This window comes from Phacochoerus africanus, chromosome 6 (genome assembly GCF_016906955.1).
Source record: "Phacochoerus africanus isolate WHEZ1 chromosome 6, ROS_Pafr_v1, whole genome shotgun sequence".
Lineage (NCBI taxonomy): Eukaryota > Metazoa > Chordata > Mammalia > Artiodactyla > Suidae > Phacochoerus > Phacochoerus africanus.
The window spans coordinates 88,660,392-88,680,904 of NC_062549.1; the positions used below are offsets into that span (position 1 = coordinate 88,660,392).

Genomic DNA, 20,513 nt, shown 5'->3' on the forward strand with positions numbered 1-20,513 from the left:
AGTCCTTATCACAGCAGCAATGGTGACAACTGTGGTGAGAGCAGCAACCCATTCAATGGCAACAGCCCAGCTGAGGCCCCGGTGCTTTCTCTCCGAGTGGGAAGGTGAGGAAGAGAAGAGGCCTAGGAGTACCGAATGCCAGGCCTGAAGCCAAAGGGGCGATGCATTTTGCATGTCTTCCCAAGACCAAGTGGAGAGCTGCAATCAGGCCCCATGCCTACCATGTCTAGACCCCTGTGACTGAGTCTCACTTTAATCTAGAAAATGAGGGTAACATGACCCCCCACTTCACAGCTGGTTACATTAAATGAACTCATGTGAAAGTGCTTTGAAGTGAATCATTCCTATGTCCATGAAAAAGAGTATTGTGGTATTTAATACTAGTTTCAACAAATTCAACTTAACAATAAAGAATGCTGAAGGACTGGGAAGGCCAAAGCAATGAAAAGATTATTTTATTACACTGATGAACTGCTTAGAGAAACAAAAGCAAACATACTAATTTTCTTCCCCAAATTGCTGCCACTGAATTGAGATTTCTGTTGCTCAGACAAATTGACTGAAAGTAAAATTGGGAAACATGAAGCTCCCAACAACTGCTATATGTTTTCCCCTGAGGTGAGTAGATTCTTCTAGAAGACAAAGAGACCAAACCAAGCTGCATCCAGGATGACCAATCCAGCCACCTCCAACACCAATTCTCTCCAAAAGTCATGACGACTCATTTGACCAATCCCAACCCCACCTCTGAAATGCACAAATCTAACTTCTTGTTTCATAACAGAGCACATGGGCAAATTCCTGCACCGTGATCAGAAGACAACTTAATTTTTATTTAATCGCTGTTCTACATACCAGACTCAGAAAGCAATGGGTTGGAAAGATGACCAAACTCTTGAAGAGTATCTGAAACGGTGGAGGAAAATGCACACACATCTAGAACCTAAAGCAACCAACTAAAGAAATTTTGCTCAAATTCCACATTTGTTCTTAGAAATGTAAGTAAATCTTTACGTGCCACAAAATGCTTTTACTTTTTAAATGCTTTAAGCCAATTATCAGCTAATTCCTAAACCTTTTCCCTAAAATCCTTGGATAAAAACAGATACTTCACCAAGTCTCTCTCACTTCCAGCAGATGCTACACATCCTCAAGGGTAACATGTGTCTCAGCTTGAGAAGCAGCAGGTCACAAGACAGGGAGGGTGGTAGCCCTCCAACCGTCATATCCGTTTTAACCTTGATCAACCACCTAACTCAGAATTGCTTCCCTGGACAGTGTAAGGAGACGGGTCTGGAGTTCGCAAAGGATGCAGCTATCCATGTCGGCATCTCCAGTACCTTCCAAAAGGGTAAGCAGGTAGGATGCTGGAGTTCCAGCTCACACAGCCCCACTTCCAGTCACTCACCCGGATCCTGCGCATGGCAGCCACGATCTCCACTCTGCTGTTAGGCCTCGGCACATCCAGGCTTCCTACATACTGTGGGGAAGAAGCAAACATTCGTTGAGAATAGGGATGGCAAGTGTCACTAATGGACTATTACGCTAGAAAGACCTTTCGAGGTCAGCCAGTTCATCTTTGCATTTTATGGATGAGGAAATTAAGAGCCAAAAGGATGCTGTGTTTAGAAACTATTTCTAACTTTATAAAAAGCAAAACAAGAAGGAGTTCCTGTTGTGGCTCAGTGGTTAATGAATCTGACTAGGAACCTCGAGGTTGTGGGTTCGATGCCTGGCCTCACTCAGTGGTTAAGGATCCAGCGTTGCCGTGAGCTGTGGTGTAGGTCACAGATGTGGCTCAGATCTGGCATTGCTGTGGCTCTGGCGTAGACTGGTGACTTCAGCTCTGATTAGACCCCCAGCATGGGAACCTCCATATGCCATGGGTACAGCCCTAGAAAAGACAAAAAATAAAATAAAAAAAGCAAAACAAGAGACAGCTTTCTTTTTCATCTTGTTCTTAGAGATGCAGCCAAGCACTATGTTTAAACAAGCAGGTTTCTGAACCAGAAAGACTTGGGCAGGAAGAATCTCCCACCACTACCTTTTGTGGCAAGTAGTTATTTTGTCTTTGTCTCAGTTTCCTCATCTAGAAAATGGGATTTTGGTAAAGATTAAATGAAATAAGGGATAAATCTCCTACAGAAATAGGCTTTGCACATATTAAAGCAGCCCCAAAGAATAAAAAAAGAAGGATACATAATTCTTTTTTAATTAATGGAACTTCACTAAGTAAGCCCTGGATGTTATTGAGACCTCACACATGAGTAATTTCCGAAATGGAGGAAAGGAATAAACTAGTTAGGTATTAAAACTTTTAACCTGATTAGACTTTTTAATTATTTTCAAAACCAAATGACCTGTAGGTTGTTTAATATATGAATAATTTCTTGCTGGACACTATTTCAAATAATGCAGAAATATACAGAGCAAAAGAATAAAGTGCCCCACTGTCCAAAGTACATCACTTTTTGTATATTGATGGACATACATATTCATAGACAGGGAAATGTCTCTTATGTAAAAAGGTTCATGCTACTTACATTGTTCTGCAACCCGATTTTTTTTTTTTTTTGGCTTTTTTGCCTTTTCTAGGGCCGCTCCCACAGCATATAGAGGTTCCCAGGCTAGGGGTCGAATCGGAGCTGTAGCCACCGGCCTACGCCAGAGCCACACCAACATGGGATCCAAGCCACATCTGCAACCTACACCACAGCTCACAGCAATGCTGGATCCTTAACCCACTGAGCAAGGCCAGGGATCGAACCCACAACCTTACGGTTCCTAGTCAGATTCGTTAACCACTGCGCCACAATGGGAACTCCCTGATTTTTTGAATTTAAGTTTAACTTGGACATCTTTCGCCACAAACCACTTCATCTATACACCTTCGAGATCATCCAAAGCCCTTAAGGCTGCATTCCTACAAGTGGGATGGCTGGATACAATTTATAATTTCTAGATATCATTACTTAGCAGGATGAAGCAAGCAAAGAGGACAACCCAACACTTATTAAGCACATACTATTGGAGTTCCTTCAAAGACCCCATCCCATTCCACACTGACCAACTGGGATTTGCCTTCTCTTTTTATACAAACATTATATAAAATAGCCCAGGGGATAGCCTAGAAATTAACAGCCCCAGGGTAATTTAAAAGTCTACCCAACCAAAGATTGCATTAACTGAAGATAAGAGCAAGAGAGTCATTTCTGCAGGAAACATATTTCCTGTGGTTTCAGGAACAGAAGGTTCTTCATAAAATTGGGAACTAAGGCTGGCCCCAGTGAGGAGGTTTTCAAAAACAAAATACTGGGAAAGGATTTCCCCTATGATCGATCCAGTTTGTGCAATGCACTGAAGACGGCGATTCCAAGCAGTCCATAGTAAGCAGGGAGCACACTGCAGTCCGGACCCAATGGACAGCCTCACCACAGCCAAGTAAACAGCCCCCTCAACCAAAGGCTCTAAGCATGCTGTCAGTTTAACCATGGCTGGCATTTCTCCCCTCTGAGCTCTGCTGAGGCCCCACAGTCTGTCAGCATGTCAGTGACCCACACAGCCAGGAATGACGCAAGGCCTGGTTTGTGACTGACCAACTTCGAAGTACCACCCCCAGCCGGGGGCAGTTTCCATGCTCCCTCTCCCAAATGCTGCACGCCTGATGGCTCCTGCCCTGAACTCTGAGCAGTCAGCACTGATCTAGCAATCACGCCTTCAGGGTTTGTGTTCCCTCTGCCACCACATGAGAGCCAGGACCTCGAGTCCGAGCAAGGTCACCTGTGACAGGTGAACCTGGGGGACTGTACGGTCCTCCCACACTGACCCCTGTGACCCCAGGCAAGGGCTTGCTACTTGGTAACATCCACAAGTGGGCCCAAATGCAAATACCCAGAGGGGACCCTATCCCCATCCCGCCTCAGGAAGGGGTGCTGCTAGACTGAGTCTCCCAAAGCAGTCAGGGTACAGAGAGAATGGAAGCAACACAGAGAGAGCAGAGAGGTGGCTTCCTAGCTTTGGACAAGGCTTCCTAACAAGGGAGTAGCATTCTGCACGTGAAGGCACTCACGTAAGGACACCTAACATATTCACCCCATTAGTGTCCCCTGCACGCCATCAGCCAAGCTGGTATTGTGCATGCATGCACCACACACCTACATGCACACATGCTCACACACTTCACATGTCATACGAGTCACTCCCCTCCCGCATACACACTCATCTCACACACCCCACACAAAGCATGCACAGAGTCATCCCACACTAACACATCCCACTCATAATCACACCACACACTCACTCATCTTCCTTCCCATCATGTGAACAAAATCCAAATCTGAGAATGAGTCTGGAGCAGTCTATCATCTCGACCAGAGCTGCACGTGAAGGTTATTCAAGGAAATCAAAAGGAAGCTTGGAAGTTTCTGATGTGGCTCAGTGGGTTAAGAACCCGACTAGTATCCATGCGGATGTGGGTTCAATCCCTGGCCTTGCTCAGTATGTTAAGGATCTGACATTGCTGTGAGCTGTGGCCTAGGTCACATACACTGCTGAGATCCTGTGTTATGGCTGAGGTGTAGGCCCGTAGTGGCAGCTCCAATTCAACCCTTAGCCTGGGAATTTCCATACGCTGTAGGTGAGGACCTAACAACTAAAAAGGAAACACAAAGGAGGGTTCAAAAGCTAAATATCCACACTAATCATCAATTAAAAAGCAAAGCCACAGAGAAGCCAGGGAGGGGTCAGAAAGCCCACCCCTCAGGGTAAAACTATAGGGTATGATAAGTGATTACTGCCATTGTGTACCTGTCTAACCTCACAACAAAAAGAGTATCTCGATAACTCACCATCAGCAGCTCCACAACTAACTTCAGTCCATCATGAGGCTCCATTTAGGGCAAAGTTTAAGACACAGCCTGAGACCAGACCCACCTTCCAGGTGCTTCTTCCAACCATTCCACTTCAATGGTTAAGCTCATCATCATTTCCCTGGCAAACTGAACCTAGCGCCAGCACCTCCAAAATTGGAAAACTGGCTCCCAGGCCTGATCCTCATCCACCTGCTTAACTAACAACCTTCAGACACCCAGGCTTCTGTCACCTTCTACAGGACTGGGTCAAAACTAATGCCCTGCCTTCAGTCAAAGGCTGACACAGGATGAACATGTTATCATTCAGACATGGCACCCCCTTCATCTGCCTCTTGCAGGACACTGGGATCCAGGGGGCTCCTGGGACAACAGAGGCGGGTTGACTCAAGATCTGGGAATCAGAGGAATAATTTCCAGAATGGGAACTCCTGCTTTCTTCCCCTCTATCCTCCAGGTCATGCTCCTCCCTTTGCCTTTCTCATTATGATTAACAGCCCCCAGTCCATCCATCAAGTACTCAAGACTGAAACCAGGGAGTCATCCCTGAATGTGCCTCTCCCTTAGCCATTGGAGCTAATCAGCAACCTCACCTATCAATCCTCTCTCTTCCACCTTTCCAGAGATGCTTCCACTACCTGATCCCAGAAAACCTTTCTCTCTCCCTTAATCTACACAAAGACCTCCTCACTGGTTTCTCGACTGTCCCCACCCTGGCCCCCTCCAAACCACTCTTCCCTAGGCTATCAGTGATCTCTTTCAAATGCAAATCAGATTGTGGTACCTCTCTGGCTTAGGAACCACCTGCTTGCTTCCAACTACTCTAAAGACGACCAAACCCTCGGCCTGGCCGACACAGCCCACATGATGCAGTTTCTTCTTGCACTCCTGGCCTCTCCATTATTCAGATGGTCCTCAAACACATCAAATCTTCTCACATCCTCTTCCCTGTGTAAGGATGCTCTTCTTCTACCCACTTCTCTCCCCAATCCCATGGATCTGTACCACCACTTTGAGCTCCTTTTGCTGACCTCTAGGGAAGGTGAGGTGCTTGTATGACTGAATCCCATAACTCCCTATAGTTCTTTTATAGCATGTGGCTAGGTACGTGTTTTATTCATACTGGTTGACCATGCCTAGTTGAGGTCCAGGCACATAGGAGGTACTCAAAACATACCTGACTAGCATATCCAAGGATGAACCCAAGTGCTCATGGGAGAATCTCTACTCTGAGAAGGGGCAGACAAAGAGGCCTCAAGCCCTAGAGCCTGCCTGGTGTTCCAGCATCACAGGCATCAGCCTGCTTTTTCCAGTCAACCATCCCACTCCATTGTGATTCCATAAACTTTCCTGACTTTTACCCAGTATCTGAAATGGACCTAAGCCAGAAGTTCTTATTGTAGCACAAGCAATTCCTGGCTTATCCAACCTTTCTGTTGGTGGATTTTTAATCACCTGGTACTTGGTAAGACTTAGGACTTCTGTGTCTGTCTTCTAGGAATCCCCACTATGAAATGCCACAGAGCCTCTATTCAGAATATCTACCAGAGAGCTTAAAGGGGGAATAAGGTAAAGAAATTTTAAAATATGAGAGCCTGCTTCTTTTTTATTACCATCTAGAAAGAAAAAAAGAAAAAAAACTAGCAGGCAGATGTAAATTACACTGAGTAAGCAAGAGAGGAGATCATCTGTGTCAGTTCTATCTGTAGCTACATCTTCCAGACAAGCAGGAGTTAACTGCAAATAAGGTTAACCAAAGGACTTCCGATATTCGCTCTAAGTTTCCGGACAACCTCAGTCTTGGTGGTAAATTAATACCTCATGAAGTTGGGGGGTTTTTGGAGGGTTTTTTGTTTTGTTTTTTTCATTTTCTTATTTCCACCCTATTTTCTGGAGATGAACCTCTAAAGACAGTGATAAACTAAACTGTAGTGTTTCCTGGTTACACGAATCCCAACACTCAAAGCAGCAAGACTTAACAGCTTAACACAGTCATGAATATCCTCGCCACCCAACAACTTGTTAGGCTTTCTGCCCTCACCCTCCTCAAGGGGCTCCCTTTATTTACAAGGTTTCTGTCACGTGCGTCCAGAGACCAGGGCAAAGCTTATGCATGAATCAAAAAGAAATGCATCAGATGATTCAGTTTGTGATAATGATGAAGAAACGAGTATCCTCAGACTAGGCCTCCAATAAACTCTGGACAAGTTATTAAAAAAAAATAACTGCTTAAAATGTACAAAGAATGAACTATGGATACATATAAACCATGGACATTACTTAATAATAATTTATCAATATTTGGCTCATCAACTGTAACAAATGCACTACCACAAATCAACCCCAGATTCCAGGGCACACACTAGTGCAAGATGTTAATCACAGGGGAACGTGAGGGGGGGTGAGGGGGTATATGGGAACTATGTCCTTGCTACTCAATTTTCTGTAACCCTAAAACCTCTCTGAAAAACAAAGTCCATTAACTGAAATAATAAAAATAACTTTGAAGGCACTGGAGAGAGACCAAAAGCAGGCAGAGACTGGAATCTACCCTTCAGGAGAGGACTGCACTAGGTAAGACCTGGTTTGCACAGTTCTGCCCAACAGCACAATCGCCCAAGTGCAACACAGGCTGGCTGGAACTTGGGCCAAAATGCTCATTCAGATGGCCTGGGGAGATGGTCAGAGAAGCCTGAAAGTGAACAGGAATCCCTGGCAGAAAGTTAGACCCCAAATCATGTATAAACCCCACCCAGGTCTTCAGTGACCTCCAAACTGCACACGTGCGTGAGACTCTGAGAAGTCCAGCAGAAGGTGGCAGCTGCTCGGCTCAGGAAGTAGATTTAGGATTCAAGATCAGTCACGTCAACTCTTTAAGAACAAAAATATACTCTTCAGAGAGCAGGATCTTGTGTCATGGCACAATTAGAACCTCACTGACTGGCTAATGCAGGCAAGGCCCGGGGAAAGACCACAGCGTCACACTCTCCTGGGGTAAATGGACAGGGCCTTCATAAGTGGGCACAATGTAAAGGTCCCGGGATCTTGGGATTCCCAGCTCACATCTTCTCTCTGGAAACTTCTCAGTTCCACAGCCTCAGCCCAAAGCATTTCCAAATGAGGTTCAAGAAGACAACCCTCTTATTACAGAGGTGGACAACGCAACCCGAAGCAGTCAGCAGATGGCAGAAGAGGGGCGTGTTCTCCTCCCTCCTGGACCCTCCCTGCTGCCTGCATCCTTATCAACGCTCTCCCTTCAGGTCCCAAACCTGGCTTGGCTTCCATTCCGTCACCCTGCCTACCTTCTCAAACCCTTCAGGTCTTCCGGCCACACTGTGTCCTCTTCTCAGAAAATACACACGAGCAGTAGGAAATCTGATATTCTGCTTATATCTAGAATTTACCACCTGTGATGTGCCCATCTGAGTTAGTTCCTTAACCAATCCTCTGTCCTGATACCTGCTAAAACCTTGGTATCATAGGAGCAAGCAATTTCAAACCCAGAAGAAACCTTAGGAATCATGTCCAAGGTTATGTCGCAAAAGAAAGATTAAGGAAGAACATATGAAAAGCATTTAGCACAGCTGGGTATCCTGCCAGCATTTAATAAATGTTCGCTATTATGATTCCATCTAAAGTTACTCTTTCTCAGATTGTCTTGTTTCCTTCCCAGTATTTAACACAGTGATTTGCACTTGGGGGTTTGCCTCATTTGCATGGTCACTATCTGCCTTCCCCAACAGACGGAAGCTCCCTGAGGTCTGGGACCTTGCCCTCATACTCCTGCATTTCCAGCCCTTAGAACAGGGCCTGCCTGGCAGAGTAAGACTCAAGTTATCTACTAAACGAGTAAGAGGCAACTGCCACCCACAGAAGTTCCATGACTTGCCCAAGGACACAATTCAGGGCAGAACTGGAGTCAAAAATCCCATTCTCCCCACTCCAAGCCAGCACAACTGCTCCAGTTCTTCCTGGCCTGCAGAAACTGCTCTTGGTGCACAGCTGAGCGTCCTGCTGAGCGGGATTATGAATGTGACCTGGGTGAAAGTTCTCGCCTCATTGAGCATGAAACAAAGCAGCATTAACTGCAGCGGCAGCAGTGGCCCCAGATTCCAGGGCACACACTCAGCCAATGACCTTCTACTAAATGCTCTGGGGGGAGGGGACGAAAAAGAGAAAAGTGGCCTCGAGGGTTCCCCACTCCCCACTTCTGAAGTCTGCTCTCCAGGTGCAGAGGTGAGCAGAACAGGGAGTAGGAACCTAGAAGTTTTACTGGGGTCCTTACCCCCGCCTGCAACAAGACAGAGGCCTCAGTGCAGGTTTTCTTCTCCCCTCTTCTCTCCCGAACCGCCCCCCCAACACTCACACACCAGAAAAGCTTCCAAAATGCTTGAAATGCAGCTGCACACCACATCTTTATTTATTTGTAGTCTAAGAGGAATGAGGCACTTATATTTCTTCCTCTCTCTCCCAGCCCATCTGAAAAAGGAAGTACTATTTGAAGGCCATCTGATGTAACTGTGTCACTATTGATCAGGGGCTCAGCGGGGGCCGATGAATGTGCCAGAGATCACAGCAGAATCCTTCCTGCTCCTCAACATTAAGGGGCTGGGTGCAAAATAAATAATTGTGGTGACTTGTCTTTATGCAGCTAATGCCCTGCGATTCTCTAAAACACACAGAGGGTAAGACCGAACCCTCCAATGTGCCCACGGAGAGGCTGCCTCTTTGGGTTCTTTTAGTCTCCATAAGAAAAAGCTTAGATGGATTGGCTTGATTATTTTTCTTATTATGAAGCCTCTGACTGATACAGCAAAGAGGAAAGAAAAAAGCAGTTAAGACAGAAAGCCTGTTCAGGTTTTCCAACTATTAGCTGTTGAATGAAAGCCTTTAGCTCGGCAGTTAAGATCTCTGGGTTGCATTAGATGCAAGTGTGGAGCAGAGGCTACTAGGGCTACATTCTGATCAGGGAGCGTTTTCCACCCCACTCACTCACCTGGGATGCTTACGTGGCAGCAGGTTATTTGCCTTAGGAAAAAAAAGGAAAAGGAGGAAGCCCAAGGCATGGTGAGAGGCAAAGAGAAACACTGACGTTCCATGATGATGAAATCATCTCCAGTAAAGCCACCAGGTAAGCCAGGAATGGAGCGATCAACAAGGAACATGATGAAATCATAGGAAGTTCAGACCCAACTGCAGCGCTTAATTGGCCTTAAAGGTCATTTGACCTAACACTTCAATTTACAGAAGGAAAACCTGAGGCTCAAAGAGAACAGGATATAGTTTGTCAGTGGCAGAATCAGAACCAAAGTGGGTCTCCCTACCCTGGACTGATGCACCAAAATTACAGTAGGAAATAAGCAGTCCGGGTGAACATACGCCAGTGCTCCAACAAGGCCTGGTTCACAACATTAAACTCAAATTGAGCTGGACAAGGAAGCCTGTGTGCAGATACCAGAATGATTAAGGGGTCAAAAACAAACCAATGAAAAATTGCAGGGAATGAAGATTTGTAGAAAAAGGGAGATCATCGCTGATTCACTGAATGCTTTTGGGGATGGGACTGAAGATGTTCATTATGAAAATGGAGCAGTGACATTGAAGGAAGGAAAAAATTACTCCACTATTGGAGAGGACCAGGAAACTGAAGAAGCACAGTGATGAGAAGACCTCACGATGACATTAGAGAGGGGCCTCCCAGCACCAACACTCTATACCTGCTAAATTCTAAGTATTTCAACTCTCCGAGCCTGTTTCATCCACAGGCTATATAGCTAGTATCTGTACTGCCTCTAAGTCAAGGCTGTCACAAGAAACAAAATTAGATAATGAAGGTCAAAGTAAAGTTTTTAAAATATCATATAAAGAGACAATGTTCTTTATATCAAACCTCTTGCTTTGTAGGCCAACAAGACTTGAAGATGCCAAATTTGTCACTTTACAATAATGCCTTCTTGGATTCTCTTAGACTAACAATTGTGCATAAAACAAGGTGATCCAAAATGGAAGGGAGGGAGCTCCACTTGTGGCTCAGTGGGTTAAGAACTCCACATAGTGTCTGTGAGGATGCAGGTTCAATCCCTGACCTTGCTCAGTGGGTTAAGGATCTGGCATTGCCACAAGCTGCTGTGTAGGGGCAGATGCAGCTCAGATCTGGCTGTGCCATGACTGTGACGTAAGCTTCAGCTGCAGCTCCAATTCAACCCCTAGCCTGGGAACGTCCATATGCTGCAGGTGCAGCCATTTTAAAAAAAAGGGGAATGGAGTTAAGGGGAGGATGAAAGTGAGAATTCAACCCAAACATGCAGAGGCTCAAATAGGAGGGAAGGGAAGGGCCTGAGCAGAGAGTGTCACCGGTAACCAGGCCACACAGACATGGAGAGACTCCCCACCACCATGACCAGCACCCCCAGCAGGAATGGCTCCCTATGACACTGCTCACAGAACCTCACAAGATAGGCTCAGTTTGAGGTAAATACCTTGTCACACACTTCCCTTCAGATGAATAATCTGACCAGAAAAACCTTCCTGGAGTTGGGGATACAGACTCTCAAGTACAATGGTCTTTTATCAATGAACGAAAGCCCACAACCAAGTAAAATTTACAGATAACTGGCATGCACCGCTATTAAATCACCAACTTTTTCTCTTCTCTCTTTTCTCTTTCTTGACTAGAAATTGTCCTAAAATATATTATACTCTTCCCTAAGAATTGAGACTCTGAATTAGAATCAAATGTATTTCTTCAAGATTCATAATAACCATTACATACATCAATTAATATAAGCTAGTATCAGCAATGACTCCTTGAGAAATGTCTCCAGGTTACTACTCTGCATTTTGAGCCTTTGAGGCTGATTTTTGGGGATTTTTCTAAAGCTTTCTACACTGTTAGCAGCAAGAATGGTAATAATATGGCATATATGCTTCCGCCTTTAACAACCGTCACCAAATCCTCAAGTACAAACAAGTACTAGCAAGACAAATCTAACAACATATAAAAAGGATTATATACAATGACCAAGTAGAATTTATCCCAAGAACGCAAGACTGGCTCAGCATATGAAAAATCAATTAATGTACCATACCATATTAATAGAATAAAAAGACAAAGACCATATATGATCTTCCTAAGAGACATAAAGTAACAAAAAAGCAATATTCTTTCATGATGAAAACACTCAACAAATTACCAATGGAAGAGAACTTCCTCAACCTAATAAAAGGCATCTACAAAAATCCAGACCAACATCATATTAAAAATAAAGGACTGAATGCTTTTTCTCGAAGATCAGGACCAAGTCAAAGATGTTCACACTCATCAACACTTCAATTCAACATTGATCTCCAAGTCCCAGCCAGTGAAATTAGGTAAGAAAAGAAACAAAAGGCATCCAGACTGAAAAAAGCAGTAGCAAACCTATCTCTATTCACAGACAACATGATCTTTCTATAGAAAATCCTAAGGAACATACACACGCCCTTATTAGAACCAATTTTTGAATGAGTTCAAAAGTTAAGGAAACAATTCTATTCACAACAGCACATTGTAGTATTCAAAAAGAGTAAAATGCATAGGAATAAATTTGAGATGTACACTGAAAATTACAAATCTTAATTGAAAGAAATTTAAGACAACATAAATTAATAGACTTCCTACGCTCATTGTTCAGACTTAATACTGTTAAGATGGCAATATTTCCCCCAATAGATCTACAAGTTCAGTTGATCTCTGTTAAAAATCTATAAACTATTTTTACTACCAGCACTTCTGATATCAAATGGGTGGGTTTTTCCCACCACAGAATTCTCCACTTCTGCAACACCAACTGGGTATCCTATAAGCTAACTCATTTCTGACACTAACTACCCAGAGTTAGCACAGACTCCATTTAAAGGCTCCATCCCACAAGACTGCCCTTCCACCTCAGATGCTAATCACAGGTCTGAGGCCTCCCATACTTTGGACCCATCAGCCAAAAATTACGGGTTCCTATGACCCCTCTCAGGTTCGATAATTTGCTATAATTTCCCAGAACTCTGGGAAACACTTCACTTACTAGTACTGAATTATTAGAAAAAATACAAATGAACAGCCAGGTGAAGAGATGCACAGGGCAAAGTACATGGGAAGGAGAATAGAGTTCTGGAGAGCCTCTCTGGGCACATCGCCCTCCCAGCGCCAACCTGGAACCTCCCCAAACCCCACTGTTGAGGACTTTCATGGAGATTCTATTATATAGACATAATTGATTCAGTCACTGGCCATTGAGATTGGACGGAAACTCCAGCCCCTCTCTCCTCCCCAGCAGATACACAAATGGCCAATAAGAACTTGAAAAGATGTTCAACCATTACTCATCGGGGAAACACAAATCAAAACCACAATGATATACTTCATATCTAGTAGAATAGCTAAAATTTTTTAAAAAGACACAATAACAAGTGTTGACAAGGATATGAAGAAACGGGAATCTTCATACACTGTGGTAGGAAATAGTGCAGCCACTTTGGAAAAGCTTGACAGATCCTCAAAAAGTTAAACAGAGTTAAGGTGTAAACCAGAAATTCCATTGCCAGGTTTATGCCCAAGAGCAAGGAAGACATACGGCTATGCAAAAACTTAAATATGAATGTTTGTATCAGTACTATGTGTGATAGCCAAAAAATGGAAACAACGCAAATGTACACCCATGGATAAATGGAAAAAGAAAATGTGGCATATCCATACAACATTATTTGGCAATAAAAAGGAATGAAGTGCTGATACATACTACAATATGGATGAACTTTGAAAACATCAAGCTAAATCAAAGAAGCTGGAATATAAAAGGCTACATATTAATTATACAATTCTATTTATAGAAGATGTCCAGAATAGGAAATCCATACAAATAGGAAGTGGGTTAGTGAATGCCAGGTATTGGGAAAATGACCACTAATGGTACAAGTTTTCCTTTAGAGAGGCTGAAAATGTTCTGCAATCAGATACATAGTGGTCACACAACTATGTGAATATACTAAAAACCACTGAACTGTACATACTTATTAGGTGCATTTTACACTATGTGTATTATATCTCAATAAAGCTGTTATTTAAAAAACAACACAATAACTCTCCCCCCTCTGGTTTGCTTGTGGACAAGAAAGTACAACCGCAACCAAATTGGATTCTGAGCACTCTCCTTCAACATAAGGCTATGAAATTCAGCATCCATTCTGGCTGCTCAAATCTCTCTGCTGGGCCTTTCTGTATTGCTGCTTGTCATCAAGATTCTTGTGTTCACCAAATAAATAACCCTTGGGAGAAAACTGAGCTATACCTATACTGAATTTTAGTTCTAGTTCTAAAAGATATATTTCTCTCCCACCCAGAAAATGATTTTTTTCTATATTGTAAAAAACTCCCATTTACAATTCCTGTATTTTCTATATTGTATTAGCAATCCCATTTCATATTCCTACTCTCCAATGCAGTAAAGTTGAACAGAAGCTCACAAAATAAATTTCTGTATCATACTGAAGCATCTAGAGCAGAGTGCAAACACCATGCCATTTCCGGGACTGCCTGGGTAAACCGGGCTCACTTGGGTGACCCCAAAATACAAACAGTACCAAACTTCCAGGCAGGAATATATTTTTAAGGCACACCAAGAAAAAAAGGTAAAATAACACATTATACATTTTCTAACTTAAAAATTCCAATATTTGGAAACTAAAAGGGAAAAACGAATGAACAAGTTGTGTTACAGTGAGATTAAGGAAGTAGAATTTCAGGGTTCGAAGGGACAGTAAACATAGATCACACTGTCTGACACCCCGACCCCTCCACACGCATCTGAAAGTTTAATCTCTTCTATACATCCCTACCAAGGCATTAACCAGCCTTTGCTTAAATACCACCACTGATGATGAGATTACTACCTCAGACAACAGCTCTCCCCTATGGCAAGCTAAAACTGCCCTCCACAAAGATTCAGACTCTACTCTCAAACATGTAAAAATATTTCTCATCACCTGGCACCCATGGGCCTTCTGTTCTATACCTTATAGCTCTTCACAATTTTAGAGTTCAAAGCCTTATTATGGATAAGGCTTCACTATTCTCAAAAAGGTGGCCTGGGAGTTCCTGTTGTGGCTCAGGGGGTTAAGAACACAAGTAGTATCCATGAGGATGTGTGTTCAACCCTTAGCCTCACTCAGGGGGTTAAGGATCCGGCGCAGCCGCAAGGTGTGGCATAGATCACAGATGTGGCTCAGATCCTGCGTTGCTGTGCCTGTGGTGTAGGCTGGCAGCTGCAGCTCTGATTCAACCCCTAGTCTGGGGACTGCCATATGCCACAGGTGCAACCCTAAAAAAAACAGGGGGAAAAAATGGTGTCCCAGGTGCTACCAGCTCTGCTAAGCTTTACCATGAGTGTCCTCTGACAGGCTAAGACATAAAAGACGGTTTAAAAAGAGGGTAAGTTTCAAAGAAATAAGGTACATGAGCAGGAGAAGAGTGAGAGCAAGAGAGAAAAGCTAAAAAGCTGCTCATGAGGCCAGACCAACAGGCTGAGCTTTCACCTTGATGGCAATTAAACCCTGAGCAGCAACAGGTACAAGAACTCCAGGTAGAGCCATGAGCCAATCTACCCTTGACTCAGCCACTAGGCTGAACTGCTATCTAGCCCGTGTATAACAGAAAATAAATACCGGTTCCTTTGGCCCACACAACAGCTGAAAAAATAATATGATGCACTTCATATCTTGGAAGGAGGAAATTCTGAACAGTGATCGCTATGACATTTAATAAGATCCGCGGAAGCAAAGTTTGTCTCTAGTGATCTTTCACCTCTCACACGTGGTCCCATTCCTCATCTTTTCAGGTAGGCTGTTTCTGGTCCTCCTCCCAGTGTAGTACTAATCCTCTGGGCAATTTCTTTCCCTGCCTCCACTCCTTCCCCACCAAAACTTCGTGTCCTAGTTCTAAGTCCCTCATCTCCATCCATTTCCCACACAACTAACTAGACAAACTAGGACAACACTGAGAGCCAATGTCCTAATTTACTACCCCAGCCAGATTACACACTCATACCTTATGAGCATCACAAAAACTAAATATCCTCAAAGGCTCTTCACTATCCAGAGTTTCTAGCACTGAGTATCAGATTGGTAGAGTGAATATGTGAGGACAGAGATGCCTTTTAGCTACAGCTTCAAGTCACAACATAGAAGCTTCCATCTATTCTGTGCCATGGTCCTGCACAAAGAATCACAGAGGCTGGGATTAAAGACTCTTACAGGTGTTGTGAAGTATAGAATAAAGAACTTGGGCTTTAAAGTCAGATCTGGATTGAAGTCTGAGCTTCATTTTCTTCTTCTATAAAATGGGCAACAGACTACCCCCCTTACAGAGCCATCACAAAGACTACATGAGATAAGCATATAAAGTGCTGGGCACTTCTATCTTCTTTCAGCTCCTTGTCCAGGTTAGTTCTCCCGGTTACATCTGGTTTCACTTAATCAGAGTTGTGCGTTTAGAATTGTTTGCTTCTTTTATGAACTATGTCTCCTTTAACTAGACTGCAATAACTAGATGTCATGGAGTTGTCACCACTGTATCTTCAACCCCTAGTTCAATGTCTCGCACATCAAACAAAAATAAACAGATAGTAGCTTTTCCTGTTGTTAAGAATCTCCCTTAAGATGTTATCTGGTTCTTTACCTACCTTCAGGCAGTCCCAGACTGCTGAGCCTCCACCTTATTACCCAACTTCCCATTGTGATCCACCCAGCAGTTCTCATAGCTGAGTGGTTAATCATCACCACCACCTCAAAACAGCAAATACTTCTGCAATGATTTTTTGGCTATATGGTCATCTAGGTGAGCTATAGGAAGCAGGAAGTCTGAGGAATCCAAAGTCACAGCAACAACTCCTCTCACCAAAAGGTGGAGGGAAAGAGGGTATGAAAAGCCACAAGGCTAATCGAAGAACTCCAGTCAAAGAGAAGAGTCTACAAGGCTACCCAGGGAAAGGAGGCAGAAAAGGGGGGTACACATGGACTGTAAAGACAGTTTCCCCGAGAGAATAAATGATGCAAAAGCAAGACTTTAGCCCTGGAAGGTAACTCCAAAGTCTTTCAGTCCCACCTTTTGTTTGAGTCCAACAAGGCAGGAGACTGCTGTCCAATGATCAATTGTTTGCTCAAGGTCACCCAGTTAGTTACAAAGTCCAAATAAGACTATGACCCAGGTGTACCTGGCTTCCAAGCCAACACTCTAAAATAACACTATGATAGAAGCAGGTGAGAAGTCTCAATCCCAGTTCTGCCACTTTTAAGCAGGGCTATGAATTTCAGCCAGCTGGTCAACCTCCCTACACCTCTTCATCTGTGAAATGGAACCCTTCAAGGTTATCACAGAAATTAAATCAAACCTTGTAGGAAAAGCATATAGTATCTCATCAGAGCTCTATTTCTTTATGAAAAAAAGCACAGAGTACTTTTATTTGCTAAAGATCAGGGAGGCAAGAAGAAAAGAGACTGTAAAGGGAAAAAATGATAGCAAGGAATAAACAAGCTCCATTCTAATAAAGAAGTAGGTTTGGAAATTATTTCTGAAGGACTTTAAATGAATACAAGTGCAGAGTTAGGGAGAAGGAAGTGGTCCAGGGCATGGGCAGAAGAGGTTGCAAATGCAAGCAAAGTTCTTCTTTGGGACATGGAGAAATGCTTTAGAAAACAAAAGTAAGACTGTACCACACCTGACCTAAAAGGTGAACCTCAAAGCACACTGCTTATGTGCCATCCTGAGATGCCAACGAAGCACAGCATAGGTTCAGATTTGCCTGCAAATTTTTTTCTTCAAGGAGAAATGTATATTTTAATAAAGATTTTTGTGAAGAGGAAAAGATTCAGCTTACCTACTACAGAGCTAAGCAAATTGTTTAGATGTTACTGTAAGATGTCCATCTCATCCTTGGAGCTCTTCGAGGTTTGGAGAGAACTAGGGAAAGGAGGAGGCCAAAAGCCAGGATGGGCTGAGAGGCAGCCACTGGGGCACAGGGAAATGCTGCATTCTGAACCAGTGCCCTCATCCACAAAGGAGCCTTCTGCCAGATGCTCACCCATCAAGAGGCACAAGGTTCCTAGGGTACAGAAAAAGGGGCAAGGGTGGCAGGGGTGAAAGTCAACCAGGAACCCCAGCCATCTTGGTTTGCCTGGGGCTGTCCTGGTTCTAGCACCGCAAGTTCCACATCCTGCACAAACCCCCATCCTAGCTGTTTGCAATTTCCCCTTCCCTCCACCCCGGTTTCACTAGCCAGATGGTGAAACACTCCTGACCTACCAAGGGTACTACAGGTGCTAGCTGCCTTGCCAGCAAAGCACACAACCTCTCTTAAAGAAGGGCCTACTTAATGCCTCCAATCAGGTAAAGCTATAGAAAAGGAAGGTTGAAATAGGTGCTGAGAGAAGTCGACGAGTCCCTTGGGATGTCTCCCAGGCAGACAGGATGCCAAACCTCAGGCCCCATCTTGCCAGAGTTAAAAGGATGCCCTCTGAAAAGTGATGTTCAGCCATGCCAGCTCCTCCATTATTCCTCTGTCATCCGCCCAGGATGGATGGGGAGGAGACAGGGTTGGGGAGGGGAATAGGCAAATAAAAATACTACTCAAGGGCATAATAATGATTAATAAACACATATTAATATCAATGTATTTATGTACAAATTTCAAGAACGATCCCCACTCCCCCCACTCATTACCACAAAGTCTTATCTTCTAGGGCCACTCTTCCTGTATTTACAAAATCAAACCAAAGGAAAACCACGTACCCCATCATCACCACTGCCCCACTGCCCAAGAGGAGACACTAACCTCTCTGGGCTGCAGCCTTCCTAAACATGAGCAAGAATACCTGTCCTTCCTATCCTTGTAGAGTGTTGGTGAGACTCAAAGAAGTGACCACTGTGAATGTATATTGAAAAAGTATGAAGCCCTACAAGAGTGATGGGTAACAGTGTTATAATACAGGGGTGATGTTGGCACCAGGTCCCTGCCCACTATAAGGAGCAAGAGGTACAGTCAGAGGGATAAGAAGGGAGCTGAACCAAGCCAAAGCACCAGACTTTCTGGGCTGTGGACCACAGACTCTTCCGAACCTTTCTATAGCCCAGAGGGATAAGAAGGGAGCTGAACCAAGCCAAAGCACCAAACTTTCTGGGCTGTGGACCACAGACTCTTCCGAACCTTTCTATAGCTCTACCTGCTCCCAGGATACAGAGCTATGTGCTCAGCTTAGGGACTGTCTTTGGACAGTACCTCCCCTCTCCCCTGGAAAGGAAGAGACTATTCTCAAGATGCCATGACCCAACACTGCCACTGCAGAGCATCACTGGGCTGCTAGTGCTGTTGGTTTCCTTAGGGACAGCTCAGAAGCAGGCTGGTGGAGTAGAAAGGGTCTGAATTTCAACATTGCCACATATTGACTGTGGGAGGGCGTCTCAGGAGAGTTACTCACCCTCACTGAGTCTCAATTTCCTCCTCTGTAAAGTGGAGATAATACCTAAGTGGATGATTTGGTGAGAAAATTAAGATAACATGTAAAGCAAACAGAGTGCAGCTCACTCAATGGAAGCTCTTCTGCGAAGAGCCCGGAAATGCTGGAGATGACATGGCCTCCCATCTCTCCTTGGCTTACTGCCCAGCTGCCCCACCAGAGTCAGCCCGAGGGTGCTGGTTATGAAGAATGTCCTGAGGGAATGCAGGAGGATTTGCTGACTGGCTTTCATGGGCACCACCAGTCTATTCAGCTGATATCTGTCCTTCCTGAATAACACAGAGTCTTGACCACAGGTTCTACGATTTGGTGAAATGTGGCAGAATCACTACACCAATATCCATGTTCTCTTCACCTTACTAAAAACACAGTTTGGTGACATTTTTCAACCTCCCTTGTGAGATCCTATGAGTTCTGGCCAAGGAAATGTGAACAGAAGTGACATTCACCACCCCAAGCCTGATGATTAAAAAGGACTCCCACAGGAAATCCTTGCTGTCTTTTTCATCCTCAGATGAACAGAGGACAACTGAGACCCTAGAGAAGGCCAGAATGACATGATGGAAAGAACCTGGGTCCCCAAATAACTGCATGTAACAAAGCCCCCTCCCCCACACAGGACTGTGAAGTCTGAAATACACACCGACATAAGTCGTTGAGATTTTGGTGTGTGGCAGCCAGCCTCGAGGATGGCCCTCAATGACTCTCCTCTCCTGGTATTCACACCCCTGTGTAGTTCCCACTAAGTGTGAACAGGCTGACTCAAGTAACCAGTAAGACGTTGTGACTGGGCGTGACTTCCGTAGCTGGGTTTTAAAGACATTACAGCTTCCTCCTCTCTCTCTCAGTTCACTTGCTCTAGGGGAAGCCAACTTCCATGTTGTGAAGACAGCCAAACAGCTCCATGGGCAGGTCCACAAGGCAAGGAACCAATGCCTCCTGCCAAGAGCCAGCTCCAATCTGCCAGCCGTACAAGTGAGTCATCCTGGAATTAGATGCTCCAGCCTAGTCACATCTTCAAATGACAACCGCCCAGCCAACATCTTGACTGCACTCTCCCAAGACACTTGGATCAAGAACCACCAGCTAAGCGGCTTCTAAAAA

The 20,513-nt window shown here is 44.3% G+C and overlaps 1 protein-coding gene across 2 annotated transcripts in view; it reads right to left on the reverse strand.

Moving 5' to 3' along the window:
• Positions 1 to 20,513, reverse strand: part of LOC125129404 (carboxyl-terminal PDZ ligand of neuronal nitric oxide synthase protein-like) — a 333,217-nt gene that overhangs the window by 252,984 nt on the left and 59,720 nt on the right. For both annotated transcript variants that reach the window (XM_047784057.1, XM_047784056.1), the window contains exon 2: positions 1,409 to 1,480. In XM_047784057.1, the coding sequence (XP_047640013.1) occupies positions 1,409 to 1,480 (72 nt within the window). The remainder of the gene's footprint in view (positions 1 to 1,408; positions 1,481 to 20,513) is intronic.